Here is a 15121-nt window from a genome sequence, read left to right as displayed (position 1 = left end):
AGTCACTTAATCTTAAGTTAGTTAACACTTCAGCTAAGAAAACACAGCTGAGTCTGAACATTGGCAGGAGAAATTGATACCTTTAGTTGTAGAGACTTGAGTGCGCCTTCTCCTGGCACTGGTCAACTCATCTCATCATATGAAAGTATATTACACCATATATTAGTCATCCTAAAGATGAAGTATTAAAATATCCATTTTAATGTTTATCCTTTGGGACAGAGACCAGATACACCAAGTTAATACTAAGACTGACACCAACTCTAAATTCCAAGAGTCAACTTATTTTGATTTCCAAAAATCAAATTCTGGAAAAAATTTCTGAAATTCTGGAAAGTGCTAAAATTGCAATTAAAATCAAAGACATGTTTCTTTCTAAATAGGAATGACTATAAGCGAATGTTCAGGAGATTTCCTACATCAGAAACTTTGTTCACTCCTCTCAGAAAGCAATAATTCCCCATCAAAGATTCCTCCATGAGCAATATTCCTTTTAAATTTTGTCTAAAAAATACTTTGCCATGGAATATTTTTTTTCAGATCAGCTGAAAGCAAAGGGACAAGTGGATTTTTGACGTGCTCCTCTAAGGTATGTAAAATAAGCTGAAATATGGGTCAGCTAAAGCCATTTCTGAAGTTCACCTTTGTAATACCTCTACAGTTCTATCTGTCTGACTCTCTGGCTTGGAATAATGCTCTAGTTTTGAAAGGGGCACTGAAAATCAGAACTGCTTTCAGTGATGCAAAACTAAGTATTTTGGTAATTCATAAAAATCCTAAAAGAAAATTTATGGAAAGCAAGGAAACAGCAGAATAGTCAAAGAGAACAGGAACATAATTTACATTTACTTAGTAAAAAGGGAAATAGTGCTAGGCTTTTCTTATTAATAAGGTATATCCAGTTGTAGACTGACTTGTGATTTGTTGTTAGAACACTCAAACCAGTTCCCATTCACATTTGAATTTAGTAATCCTGTTGCCCTACTGAATGATGTTTAAAGGATACTCATTATATTTTCTTAGACTCAACAAGCAAGCAGAGCTATGTATTTTCAGATAATTAACTCAGTTTTGTCTTTAAAAAAAGACACCATAACTTACAAACTGATGTTCAAACTGAGAAATGCCGCAAATAAGGATTTATTTTCTTTCACATTCTGAGAAGAAAATAGTTGGAGAAAAAATTAAGAGAAAACTTGTGCAAAATTTGGAAAATTCCAAGTTCAATTCCTGCCTAAAGGATTTGAATCCATGTTTGTATCACTCCAAGTTCCCTCTTCACTCAGAGTAGGAAATACTTCCCAGCAATATCAGCTTTTCTTTTGGAGCTCCTCTCGTAGCAATTGAGAGAAAACCACACAATCAAATGGTTAGGACATGCTTTATAATTTGCAAAGCCTATGTTAAAATTTGTCCTTGCGGTGCACATAGGTTACAAACCAGAGCCTCAGCTTCCTTCTTGAAAAGTTCCCAAGTCTCTCCAGTTGATTTCCTGTTTTCCTCGAAAGGGTACTCACGAAATAATGTCAGAGATACTGATTTCAGGAATACCCTTTGGAAATAAAATCCAAACAAAGTAAGTATTCTAAAGAAAAAATAAAAAATCTTTAAACCCAGTTCTTTCCTGTGGCACTACAGACCACAGATCTGCTCCTGAAGGTATTGCAAGAAGTAGCAAAGCTGTCACTGAGATGGACTGGAAATTGTAAGGAATAAAACTAGAAAAGCAATAAAAGGCTAAGAAGGTAAACAGAGATTTAAAACAATGATGTATAATTCCACTGAAGAGTATTTTCTAACACGTGAATGGATACCACTGCCAATTAATGAAAACACAAGCGTCAAACCAGTCCTACTAAATAACGCACATATTCAAAAAAGGTACTGCAAAAAGTTGTCAGCAATCATAGAAGCAAACCATATAAAATAAGGATGCTTGATACATCATATATGCTTAGACGTCTCTTCATTTTTTGCCACAAAGAAAAGTAATCTTGAGTTTCTTTTTAGATTGAAATTTCTCCTTCAAAATAAATAAAAAGAACCAGCACTGCAGCACTGTTCCATTTACATATGCTCAGAATATTCATCTGTACATCTGTATTTGCAACATACATCAGTCTGTAATGAATAAGCAATTATTAAAGCTTACATCTTTTTAATGTGTTCTCTGTTCTTATTTAATTAATTATATTTTCATACTGTATGAATACAACTCAAAAAACCTCCTTTGTACACAGTCAATACTATTGTTATGGAAAGTAACTATAAGCAATTTTGATTTGTAAAAAGCCAGAAGGAATTTCAGATTTTTTTTTTTAATTAACTGTTGGAAATTAGATCACTCTGAGAGATGGATAAATTACTGCAAATATTTTCACCTAAATTCTTTCTTTTTCTTCAACCATTTTAAACAATACATCTCATTGTGTTTCAGTCACAGCATTAAAGAAGAAGGAATGTCTTTGAAAATTGCTTTAGAACAGCCACTCCAAACACTAAAATTATATTTTGTCTTATTCAGAGATTAAAGCCATTACAAACTAGATACAATTCATTTAATTATTTGTTTCAAAAAGGATTGGCCTATTCTGAGATGGGAAGGAAATCCAAAGAACACATCCTTTCTTCATTTGAATCTCAATCTAAAAAATATTCAAACTTGACTCCATGCCAGTTAGGAATAGGGAGGTCTCATTTTGTGGAGGTGAAGCATGTCTTCGGATCATATTTCACCTTGCCCATGATCTGCATTCATATGCGCAGATCTTCATTCTCCTCTTACACTCTACCATCACAGTTGCATTCGAGGGTTCAGACTGTCATCTGAATGTACTTCTTGTGCTTCGCATTTAAATTGTCCAGTAGATTTGCAAAACCTCATAATATATTTCTGACTGAAATGGCAGATAAAGTCACTCTTTTCTGAGCTTAAACAATGGCTATTGGATTTTTTTTCTCCTACAAAAGACTGCAGTGTTAAGGACAAAACCATCACAGATAATCCAACATTTCAGCCAAGATTCATCTTGTGAATACTGCTATTTGTTGAGGTGAATTTAAACTAAGAGTATGCCTAATATTTAGCCTTCATTCTAAACCAACACTGATATGGAGCAAGTTCCAAGATCATAGAATGGTAGGGGTTAGAAGGGACCTTTCGAGAACATCCAGTCCAGCCCCCCTGCAGAAGCAGGTCTACCTAGATCAGGTCGCACAGGAACATATCCAGGCATGTGTTGAAGACCTCCATGGAAGGAGACACCACACCCTTCCTGGGCAGATTGTTCCAGTGCTCCATCACTCTCACAATAAAATAGTTTTTCTTATGTTTAAATGGAATTTTTTGTGTTCCAGCTTCTTCTCATTACCCCTTGTCCTGTTGCTAGATACAATAGAAAAAAGAGATGCCGCAACCTCCTGACCTCCACTGTTTAGATATTTATGAATATTTATGAATCTCCCCTCAGTCTCCTCTTCTCCAGACTAAATGGCCCTAGTTGCTGCAGTCTTTCGTCATAAGGAATATGTTCCAGTCCCCTGATCATCTTGGTGGCCCTGTGCTGGAGTCTCTCCAGAAGTTCCAAGATGAAACTATGGAGGCTATAGCTAGATCTCTTTAAAAAAAATTAGCTCGCACTCCGCTTCACTGAAGTGCACTCCCATTCTCTAACACAGGAATAAGGCATGTGTGTAAGATAAAGCCAGGCAGGACTGCTCAGGATTGGGCAGGCTGGTTATCATTCTACCCCTACCACATGTTCTCTGTTTCACCAGCAGTAAAAGCATGAATTTTTAAAACGAGTTGTTCCAGTAAATTTCATGTTCTCATTCCAAAATTCTCCCTTTTTGAGTTCTCTCACCATTTTAACTCTTCCAAGTCAAATGACAGAGTCCTTTCTGAGACTAAAAAACTAAAACCAGTTTTTGTTTGCCTCAGTAGTAGGTAAGCTTAAAAAAAACCCAAACAAACCAGGGAATGTCTTACTGTTAAGTAGAGGAAAACCTACTACGCTTGCCAACTTGTCCCTTTTTCCCCTCAGTCTGGAAGGATGGAGAAGAACTTTGTCTAACCACTGACTCAGAGGTTTCAACTTGTCACCTAGCAACTCACTCTATAACTGCAAAACCCACAAAGGCTCCTCCAAGGAAAATAAACAGACACTTCTCTGCAACCTGTGGCAAGAATGGAGGATATCCCCCTACAACCCATGGAGGGCAATGGCAGGACTGAGAGCCACCAGCAGCTCCATGTGAGTGCGCCTGGACAGGCAAGAGACTGTCTGAGGAGGTGGCCATGGTGCAGCCATGCTGTAGAGCCTGTGGGCCACAGAGCAGACCTAAATGAGAGGTGGAGAGGAGCTGCAGCCCTCAGAGCAGCCCATGCAGGGCTGCTTGGTTTGTGAAGGACCCTGTGCTGGAGTAGGGAGGGCCGTCAAGAAGCCTGTCTGCCATGAGGAGAGACAAGAGGCAGAAGCCATCAGGAAAAGACCAACTGAAACCCCCATTCCCTGCGTGCCTGAGCCATTTGGTGGGGAGATAAAGACACCGGGATCAGGGGTTCAAGCTGAGGAAGAGGGGAGGGGTGGGGAGAAGGTGGTCTTAAAGGGTTGGTTGTACTCTTCATCACCATACCACTCTGGTGTTTTCTGTTGCCTATGTATTTGGGTTTTATGTTTATGGTTGGTGGTGGATTAAATGAATTTCTATTTTCTTCCCCAAGCTGAGTAGTCTTGTCTGTTTTCCCTGGAACCATAAGTGGAGAGAGAGCTTCCCCTGTCCTTAGGGCGTTCCAAAGGCCCTCAGTAGCTATGGCTGATCCTGCTCCTTTGTTCCCAGATGGGCCTAAACCAGGGCAGCTACACAACACTTCAGGTTATTCAGAAAACAAAACGGTTTATCACAATGTACAGATGGGTTATAGCCACAGTTAGATCTGAGATTATAACATATTGCTAAAGTTATATTTTAAAGCAAGATTAAGCTCAAATATTTGGTTCACAACTCATCTGTAGAAAGGCATATACTGCTATTCAGCTGGTTTTCAGGATGAAGGCTGAAAACATAAACATGATTCCTATGCATCACCTTGAGGAGTACAGTAAGAAAAATGTGGTATGGGATCTAATAAGGTAAAGCCCTAGTATTTTATAAATATACCTGCTAACTGTATGATGCCATGTCTTGCAACATCATAGTAGGGATGATTGATGTTTAGCTCAGGATCCTCAGGTGGCAGAGGCATAGATGTTTCTTCCTGTTCTGACTGTGTATCTTCTGCTTCATCTTTCTGCAGTTCTAAACAAGCACACAAGAATGCTTAAGTGCTAACAAAGAGAGATACATTATCAGAGGGTTGAAATTCAGCTCAGCTTGACAGAAACCTTTATCACCATTTGTTGCAGTTTCAGTTCAATTTCTTGTTCTTTACCCTTCCTTGTGTGTGGGAAAAGAAACCCTTCAATACCTCTGAACTACCTTCATTTCTCCTTAAGATTAAAATCTACTGTGATGGTAACAAAAATCTTGACAATGACTGGACAGTTGGCATGCTATGACCTTGCTATTCACAACTGCTGGCGTTGTCTCATCGTTTTCTGCACTCCTACAATCTGCTTGCAGTATCCATCTACAGCTGCTTGCCTTTTATTTCAAGGTTGACCAAATGGAGAAGTCAAAGTTTCAGTACGCTAATGTGCATTCATAGAATCATAGAATCACAGAACAGTATGGGACCTCTAAAGACAACATAGTCCAATCTCCTGCTAAAGCAGGTCCACCTAGATCAGGTCACACAGGAACATGTTCAGGCTGGTTTTGAAAGCCTCCACAGAAGGAGACCCCACATCCTCCCTGGGCAGCCTGTGCCAGAGCTCCCCCACCCTCACGGCAAAGAAGTTTCTCCTTAAGTGGAAATTTTTGTGTTTCAGCTTTTGTACATTACCCCTAGTCCTACCACTGGGCACTACAGAAAAAAAAGTGATGCCCGATCCTCTTGACATACATCTTTCAAATACTTGTAAGTATTAATGAGGTCCCCACTCAGTCTCCTTTTTTCCAGGCTGAACAGTGCCAGTTCCTGCAGCCTTTCCTAAAAGGTAAGATGCTCCAGTCCCCTGACCATCACATCCCTGACATTTCACAGGGATGAAAAATACCACTAGTGGCTAGACTTCCCAGAGACAAAAGAGGAGTCAGGAACGCATGTAATACTTCTACATTTCTGTCTGAATTCACATTAAAAGCCTTCTTAGAAAATAAATCAGCAGTCTTGTAGAAAAAATTCCAAATCTGCCTCTAGAAATACACTATTAGAGCCCTCTTCATACACACAAAAAAGGATAAATTCTTATTATCTCAAAGGTGTGTATTTTTCTGTCATTGAAAAGCATATAATATATAAAAAGCTACACTGACCCTTCCTAAAAAAGTATTATTTCACTTTAAAGACTGTTTTTGTTCCAAGAACTCAGAAGAATAATAGAAATATAATGCAATATAGGAATTTCAAATGCTTCTCATTTTTAAAATATTTAAGTCATGTTAAAACTCAGAACAAGGAAAACAGTATTTTTTTTTATTAGGGGTTTTTTCCATGTCTAAGCACTGTATTCACCTAAAGTCACAAAAAGTTGCAAAGAGGAGATAGAAAACTATGGGCACATGAAGCAGGAGCTTTGAACAAATTACCATAATCCACTGAAACTTAATAGGTTTTATTAAAAGTAAAATGTATGCTTAAACACAACAAACCCCAACAATTTGTTAAAAATATGTTAAGTACAGCTTTGCTACAGAGAGGTCAGAGACTAACTCCTTCTGTAAAAAAATATTTTCTACTATGCATAAAAATAAGTGCATTTCCAAAAAGCCCATTAGTCAATGGGACCTGACGGGATGCATCCAAGAGTGCAGAGGAAGCTGCCTGATGTGATTGCTAAGCTGCTCTCCATTGTTTTTGAACATTCGTGGAGGACAGGCAAGGTGCCTGAGGACTGCAGGAAGACCACTGTCACTTCAGTCTTCAAAAAAGGCAAGCAGCATGACTCGGGAAACTACAGATTGGTCAGCTTCACCCTGGAAAGGTGATGGAACAACTCATCCTGAATGTTATCACTGAACATATGAAGGAAAAGATGGTTATCAGGGGAAGTCAACATGCTTCACCAAGCAGAAATCACGTTTGACCAACCTAAGAGCCTTCTATGAGTGCATAACCAGCTGCCTAGATGAGGGGAGAGCAGCAGATGTCATCTGCCTTGACCTCAGCAAGGCTTTTGACCCTGTCTCCCATAACATCATCATCAGAAGTTCAGGCAGTGTGACTTGGATGAGTGGACAGTGAGGTGGATCGAGAACTGGCTCGATAGAATCCATAGGGTGGTGATCAATGACACAAAACTGAGTTGGAGGCCTGTGGCCAGTGGCGTCCCATAGGGATCAGTTCTGAGGCCAGTCTTGTTCAACATCTTCATCAACAACCTGGATGAGGGGACAGAGTGTACCCTCAGCAAGTTCGCTGATGACACCGAACTGGGAGGACTGACTGATTCCCCAGAAGGCTGTGCTGCCATTCAGCTAGATCTTGACCGGCTTGAGAGTTGGACAGAGAGGAACCTCATGAGGTTCAACACGGGCAAGTGCAAAGTCCTGCATCTGGGGAGGAACAACCCCATGAACCAGTACAGGCTGGGGACTGACCTGCTGGAGAGCAGTTCTGCAGATAGAGACCTGGGAGTTCTGCCTGATAAAAAACTGAACATGAGCCAGCAATGTGCCCTCATGGCCAAGAAGGCCAATGGCATCCTGGGATGTATCAAGAAGAGTTTGGCCAGTATGTAAAGGGAGGTTCTGCTCCTCCTCTACCCTGCCAGCTGAAGCCTCATCTGGAGTCCTGTGTCCAGTTCTGGGCTCCCCAGCTCAAGAGAAGCAGGGAACTTCTGGAGAGAGTCCAGCACAGGGCCATCAAGATAATCAGGGGACTGGAGCATGTTTCTTATGCGGAAAGGCTGTGGGATCTGGGCCTGTTTATCCTGGAGAAGACGAGACTGCAGGGATCTCATTAATATTTACAAATATGTAAATGGTGGATGTCAGGAGGCTGGGGCATTACTTTTCTGTTGTATCTAGCAACAGGTCAAGAGGTAATGGAAAGAAGCTGGAACACAAAATGTTCCATTCAAATGTAACGTTTGTCACTGTTCAGGTGAGGGAGCCCTGGCACAGGCTGCCCAGGGAGGGTGTGGAGTCTCCTTCTCTGGAGGTCTTCAAAACCCTCCTAGAGATGTTCCTGTGTGACCTGATGTAGGTGGACCTGCTTTAGCAAGGGGGCTGGACTGGATGATCTTGAAAGGTCCCTCTCAACCTCTGCCATTCAATGATTCTGTGATTTGTAACAAAGTATAAATATCAAGCTATGTGGCTTAGAGATGTGCCAGAGAACTAGAGAAGCAAAGTAAATACACATACCCATTTGTACTGTACTTTTTCAAAGGGACTAAAAAAGTCCCAACAGTAATCATATCCACTAAAAAGCTACTTAACACTAACCTAGTAAGATAACTCTTTTTTTCTGTTTTGTTTTAATTTTTTTGGAATGCATGAAGAAGAGGACTGGAGTTCAAGAAATGTTTTGTATTAAAAAAAAGCAAAGAAAAAGGAAGGTGAAGGACAGCAAAAGGAAGCCTGAGGTACAAAGGGGAAAAAAACCCCAAACAACTCATCAAAGTTCTGGATGACTCTTGGCCTGGGCTTCAGACTGGCATGCTCAAACACTCAAGGTAAAAACCACAATTGTAATACTAATATTTCAAAATGATGAGGCCCTAAATGCCATGGTCATATTGCTCAGCTCGACTAACATCTTTGGAGATAACATGCAATACAGCAATCTTTCTGCTCATTCAATACTTGTCTGTTTGGAGTGATGACTCCCATTTGTGCCACAATATGTATTGATGGTGATATTCCAATAGTCTAGAATTGCACTAGGAACATCTACCAATAATTCATAAAACCTGCATGTATTAAACTAACCTTCAACCCTAATGGCTTTAATAGGGTACACATCAGTACAGTAGCTGTAATTCATACTGGAATATTACAAAATGTTGTTGAAATCTCTCACTGAAGATGCTCTATTAAATCACATGTAACTCTACACAGATGCCATTTGAAGTATAATAAAAAATATTTACCTATTTCAGCCAACTTCTCATAGTCAATCTCAGACATGTTTCCCCTTAGGAATAAGTCTATGCAGATCTTGCTAACTGACTCTTTCAGGATGAAATGGTCCTTTGGTCAACCCTACAAAAATAAATAAAAGTACTTGTCATCACAATACAGTCACCCAGTATACAGACATAAAAACAAAAAAGCCCACTCCAGTTATCCTATTGCCCACTTATTATTGAGAAATCAGCTCATCACCGTTTGGCCACTATTTACTTAGAACATACAGTATTGTATAAGTATTTTAAAACAGCAGTCCAAAACCAGAGGAGTTGTGTATAACAAGTCTTTCAACAAGTTTACCTGTTTATTATTTCAGGGAGGTTGTTTTTCAAATAGTTACATAGTACACACTTTTAATGATAAACATAAGAATTGCAGATTAATTCACTTCTGGAAACAACTTAAACTTTATGTTTTTTCTCTGATGAAGAAGATACATAAACACACCATACCTTCACACTAAAGTCACTTATCCTGTAGAAGCTGTAAATTTTATTACAGGAAATGTTCTATACCTCACATTTGATGAGAAAGAGCTTCATGAACATTTCAAGTGAGCATTAACATATAAATAATTGAAAAAACAGCATTTCTTGTGTGTAACCACTGCTTTTTATGAAATACTCTGCAGAGTGCTTTGTAAACAGAATACTAACACACTCAAAGTGAGCATCAGGAACAAAGAATATGATTTAGAAGACTTGTTTCCCGAAGCAGCTGCTCCAAACCCCAAAATGAGTTCTTTCCTTAAATTAAAAATCCAGACTCGGGTGTGGAGGCGAGAAAGAAATTGAGATTTTACAACTCTCTTTTAAATTCAATTTAGCACCCCTGTTTTGCACCAGTTTGCTATAAATTAAGTATATGTATACATGTTAAAATAAAATATAATTCGATAAAATACACACGTTAAAGAAAAGCAGGCAAATTCATGTCTCAGTTGTTGAATTAGGCATGTTATTCTCTTTTGCCGAGAAGTTAAACTTTGTATTTCTCCTTTAAAACACTGAAGCTGAAAAATTATTTTGGACCAAAAAAAGACTAGATAGTTTGCTAGCTGCTGCTCACTCTGCACATCAAAAAGCTTAAACAGGTTTATTCCAGGCCCATGAGCCTGAAAGTTATATACCATCCTTTCGTTTAACCAGAGAAGGGATATATAAGTATTGTTCTAGAAATAAAATGCACGTCAACAAAACAAGTAAACATCTGTTTAATATAAGCATATATTTACCGATTTTCCTGAGAAGCAATTAGTTATTAGAGTGACCACAGACACTACGTGTCTATGTGACTAGAGCGAGGCTCTAATCAGCTAAAGCAAAGTCTGTCCTTCAGGTTTTGGTTTATGCAGGCAAAACAAATTTGCACCCTAACATAAAACTACAACTCCCAAGCACTATGGTAAAACAAGTACCTGCTCACCATTATAATATTTCAAAGATCTACTGATGGCTAATAAAAATTTTCCATGAAATTTCAAAACATTTCACAGATCTGATGCTAATATAATAATTACCACCAAAGGCAACCACACTTTTCTATAACTTGCAGCAATGCAGAGAAAATACAAACATGGTTCTATCACTTCAAAGATATTCAAACACTTATCAACCATTTTATACCAATCTTACTTGTTGAAAATAATTACCTCAATTTACAGGAAACTCTCAATTTAAAAGTGTATACAGAGAGAAAAGTCACATTAAGCTCAAAAGAGAAAACTACGCAATTTCTCATCAAGCAACTATTGTCTTAAAAAAGTGAAAGCAATTCTGGGCCAGATATATTTCACTTCCTAGTAGTTTTAACACACGGTATTCAAAACTATAATTCCACTGTTGTTTTTGAATTATGATGCAAAAAGAATACTTAGTGATTGATATCAGTAATTTATGTTTATTATTATTGTTAGAAATAGTATTTAGACGTTTCTAAAATTAAGAATTAAGAATTAGCAGCTAGTGTGATAATGCATGTTCTTTTAACTACTTATTTGTGGCAGCTATTGTAGATGATTTACTAATTTATGTAGTTTACTTATAAGTACTTGATCTATTATCTGATTGTGTATCTGTCATGGTCCAGAGTAAATCATACATAAGTAGCTACTTCAAATAAACAGAGGTTTAAAACATTTTTGAAGCAAAGTGTAACTGAAATAAAGGGAAAGCTTTTCTATCTTATCTGAAAAATTTCCTTCAAACTTCTTTCCTAAACAAAATGTTTACATGTTGTTGGAATGTGATGATACTGAGAAGTTTTCAAGGGGCTCCAAACTCAACCTACAGCTCACACTTTTATCTCTTAGCCTCCAACTCCACCGACTACATAAAGCAGTCCTTTCTGCTCTTTGCTGAAACTAGAACTTGACTACAATAAGCTCTTTGTGACTTCTTTTTCTATTACATTTCTTAGCTTAGTTTCCATAAACTATCATCTGCATTCAGCCAAACTTTCAGAACAAAGCAAGCCAATGTTCAATACATTTCATCTTCACAAGCTTCATCCCAACCAAATATTTCCCAAGACTCTTATAAGGAAACAGGGCTCTGTCTTCCTTACAAAGTACCAATTTACAGCAGGTCTTTCCATCCTATTGAATTTCAACCATAAGTCATAAAAACTAGGTTATATCACACTGGAATGATTCTCAGATAATGTAAGTAATTAAAGCTGCAAAGATCTGACGTAATAGAGAAAAAAAAAACCCATCTCCTTGAGCTTCCACTTAATTAAAAAAAACCCAAAACAAAAAAACAAACTCAAAACAATCCTTCTGTTGCATAGCATGGAATAAAAAAATTATTTATCCTTCACACTAATTCCTAATGCTACAGTTCAAAGCAGTGGCTCTATCTGAAGAGGGCAGGCTGAAATCTCTCCTAAAACCTGCCAAAAAACATCTGGCTTTTGAACAGCAATGTTACTGTACAAGTGAGAGCAACTACGACAGCGTTAAAACATTTGCAAACATTTAACACACAAAGTTACTAGGAAGCTAGAAATAATTTCGACAGAATCAAAGAATAAGGGAAATGAGGATGAAACCATCTGCCTGGTTTTCAGCTTACTGTTCCCTTGGGGCACCAATTAGAAAGTTTCCAGTTACAAGACAAATTTACTGTAGCACCCTCGGAAATTGATTTCCCGTTGACCACAGCATTCTCTGTTCCTAGGAGATAACATAATCTCCTTAATAGCGTTCCATGCCACGTATCACCATTTCTAGTAAACTGTCAGATTTAGTGCCTTCCTGCAGCTCACCCCACCATAAAGGCAGTAATAAAAGCCCCGAAAAAGAGCTAAACTACAAACCTTTTATAATAATAGAAATTTGGAAGTTATTTTACAAAATACCACGTCCTATATCATTCCACAAGCAAAGTTATTACTTATTGACATCCCTAAAAGAGCATTACTTTAGTGAAAATGAAGGCAGTCACGCGCATAGAACCGCTTGATAATGAACTCGCATCTATGTATAGTCCAAACAAAGGCGAGGGATTCCTCCCAACATTTGTCAAGGCGCAGACATCTTTGATGCTTATTCTTTTTGTTCACTCAGCTGTCAGATATGTTCTTCTTCAGATTTAAATACTGCAGTTTCTCCGTTTTTTTTTTTCTTTACTGATGTACTTGCCTTCCACTGATATCCTTTGTTACTTTTAAAAGGTGTGACAGCTCACCGTGTAACATCAGCCTGCAATTTACATTTTGATAGAAGAATTCTGCGTAAACCCAGTATTTGTAAGGGGTATTGCCTGCAAAACCAGGCAAAGTGGTTTCAGAAGATTATTTTATTATTTATAATACTGCAGGAGCTTTGCTATGGAATTTATAAACACAGCAACACGAGCTGAGTGCATAATATGCTCTTGAAAAGTGGGTTCAAAACATCCTGCTTTTCTTCCCATAAGTTGCCTCCACTAAATAGTGTTTTTCCTCAGTGTATTTCCTAAAAAACATCTACCAAAACCAAAGTCCATATTTGTCACTAGTAATTGGTTTCAGGTATTTGACATCTTTTATTCTTGCGTTCTTTATTGACCTACCATTCTTTGTTGGCAATATGTCATTGAAAATCCACTAGAACACAGCAGATAGTCACCAAGACTGCCAGCAAAGCACAGAGGGCTGTGGTTTCTTGGGCCTCTTATTTTAAGGTCTGATTTGGGGCTAGTTCAGCTAATGTCAAAAGCCTGCCTTGCTACTCCGAGAGTCTGACACAATCTAGAATTATTTTTGTGACATAATTAATAATATTAAGAGGATTATCATGTTTCCACCATAAACAATGTGTGGATTAGCTTTTTAAAAGGAAACTCTGGTTCAACACCAGAGTAGCTGTATACTCATACAAATAATAGAAGCAGTAGAGCTGACAGCAGCTTTCTTTCACTGCTTGCCACCTCTTCACAGCGTTTTTGTCCAACAAGCTCCCCATCCTAGATCCCAGTTCCCTGCCGTCGCAGTACTAATGCCCAGTCAAACAGTCTTATTCTTCCAACTTCTGCTTCCTGTATTTTGCAAAATGCTGTGAGGCTGGGCTGCCTAAGGGTACGCAGTACATACTCATTTTAGAACACTGGCATTTTTTTTTAACACCAATGTTGAGAACTGTGCCACAGGAGAAAATATGGAAAATCATTTTATCTTTGCAGTTTCTACAAGTTATCGTAGCATGGGAACTCCTAAGTTTCACTTGGCAATATATAAGCGGTTTTGGGTTGGGTCTTTTCTAAACCTATAGGTGCCATACCAACACTTCTCAGCTACTTCTTTCTCTCTTGCATCTCTTTCTGTGAGACGACTGTCTATACTGTATGTGTAACCTAACTCACAGCAGAGGACCTATATTCTCCTGAAGTGCTGGATGAATTTGGTATTGTACAATACAATACCTGGGCAAAAAACCCACCACCACTTTTCCTGCAAGAGTTGGTGCATCATTTGCCTTCTTAGCATCGTAACAGTGGGCAAAACATTGCTACCACTGCACACTGAGAGCCTGCGGTCCAGTCCTGCTTACTGCTGTGTCTTTCTCCAGCACTAAGGGATGAAGGAAGAGAGTGTTTATAACCTACGGGCACTCACTCTTGTATCTGGCAGCAGTTTGCATCTTTTGGCGAATATACAGGGTCCTAAAGTCAGGTGAATTTATCACTCAGAGATATGTGATGTAAACACCCAACTGTACCTACCATGCTGACCAGATGAGGAATGAGAATGATGAAAAACAGACAGAAAGACAGAAAAAAAAGAGATAGATGAATGAAATCATTCTTAAAAGAAAGAGGGTCTCCAGTTAGCTGCAATGTCTCCTCCTTCCACATTGAGAGTCCATATAGATTCACCCTACAGCCTGGACTCCTGTGCTCTGCAAGGATGCCAGGTGCATAATGAGGCTTTGCAAGCAGCAAGCAAAGCTGCACAGCTGCATCTCCAGTTCTGCACAGAACGAAAATATCCTTTTCAAAACGAAAATACCGTGAAGCCTGGAAAAGTAAATATCCTAGTGTTATGTCCACAGGTCAGTATCGATGAGAAGTGTTATTGAACCCTGAAAAGCATGAACATTTAAACAGCTTTAATTTTATTACATTTTCCATTGGGGCTCTAATCCCAAATTAATTTTACTACTGTAATAAGTTCCATTGATTTTGCTGTTAATAAAGATAAATACACACAAATTCCTAGAATCAGCCACCTTTTGCTGCAATGTCAAAACATTTTTTCCAAAGTTTCCATTAAAAATTCATTTTCAAAGGAAAAAAAATCAGAAAACTGACAAAATAATTAAAGAAAATGAAAGATGATGATACACAGATTGGTTAATATTTGCAATTTAAAAAAATATTATTTTGAAAGACTTAATGCAAGT

The 15121-nt window shown here is 38.3% G+C and overlaps 1 protein-coding gene across 5 annotated transcripts in view; it reads right to left on the bottom strand.

Annotated features, from left to right (window-relative positions):
• Positions 1-15121, bottom strand: part of ARHGAP8 (Rho GTPase activating protein 8) — an 85250-nt gene that overhangs the window by 52323 nt on the left and 17806 nt on the right. For 4 of the 5 annotated variants that reach the window (XM_062006868.1, XM_062006888.1, XM_062006879.1 and 1 more), the window contains exons 2-3: positions 9198-9309; positions 5161-5298 (exon numbers count right to left, since the gene is read on the bottom strand). In XM_062006868.1, coding sequence (XP_061862852.1) covers positions 5161-5298; positions 9198-9234 — 175 coding nt within the window. In that variant the 5' untranslated portion in view covers positions 9235-9309. The remainder of the gene's footprint in view (positions 1-5160; positions 5299-9197; positions 9310-15121) is intronic. The other variant, XM_062006904.1, reaches the window with a different exon arrangement.

Source organism: Colius striatus, chromosome 1 (assembly GCF_028858725.1).
Source record: "Colius striatus isolate bColStr4 chromosome 1, bColStr4.1.hap1, whole genome shotgun sequence".
NCBI lineage: Eukaryota > Metazoa > Chordata > Aves > Coliiformes > Coliidae > Colius > Colius striatus.
The sequence above is the reverse complement of the archived record's forward strand: the minus strand, read 5'-3'. Positions and strand labels throughout refer to the sequence as shown.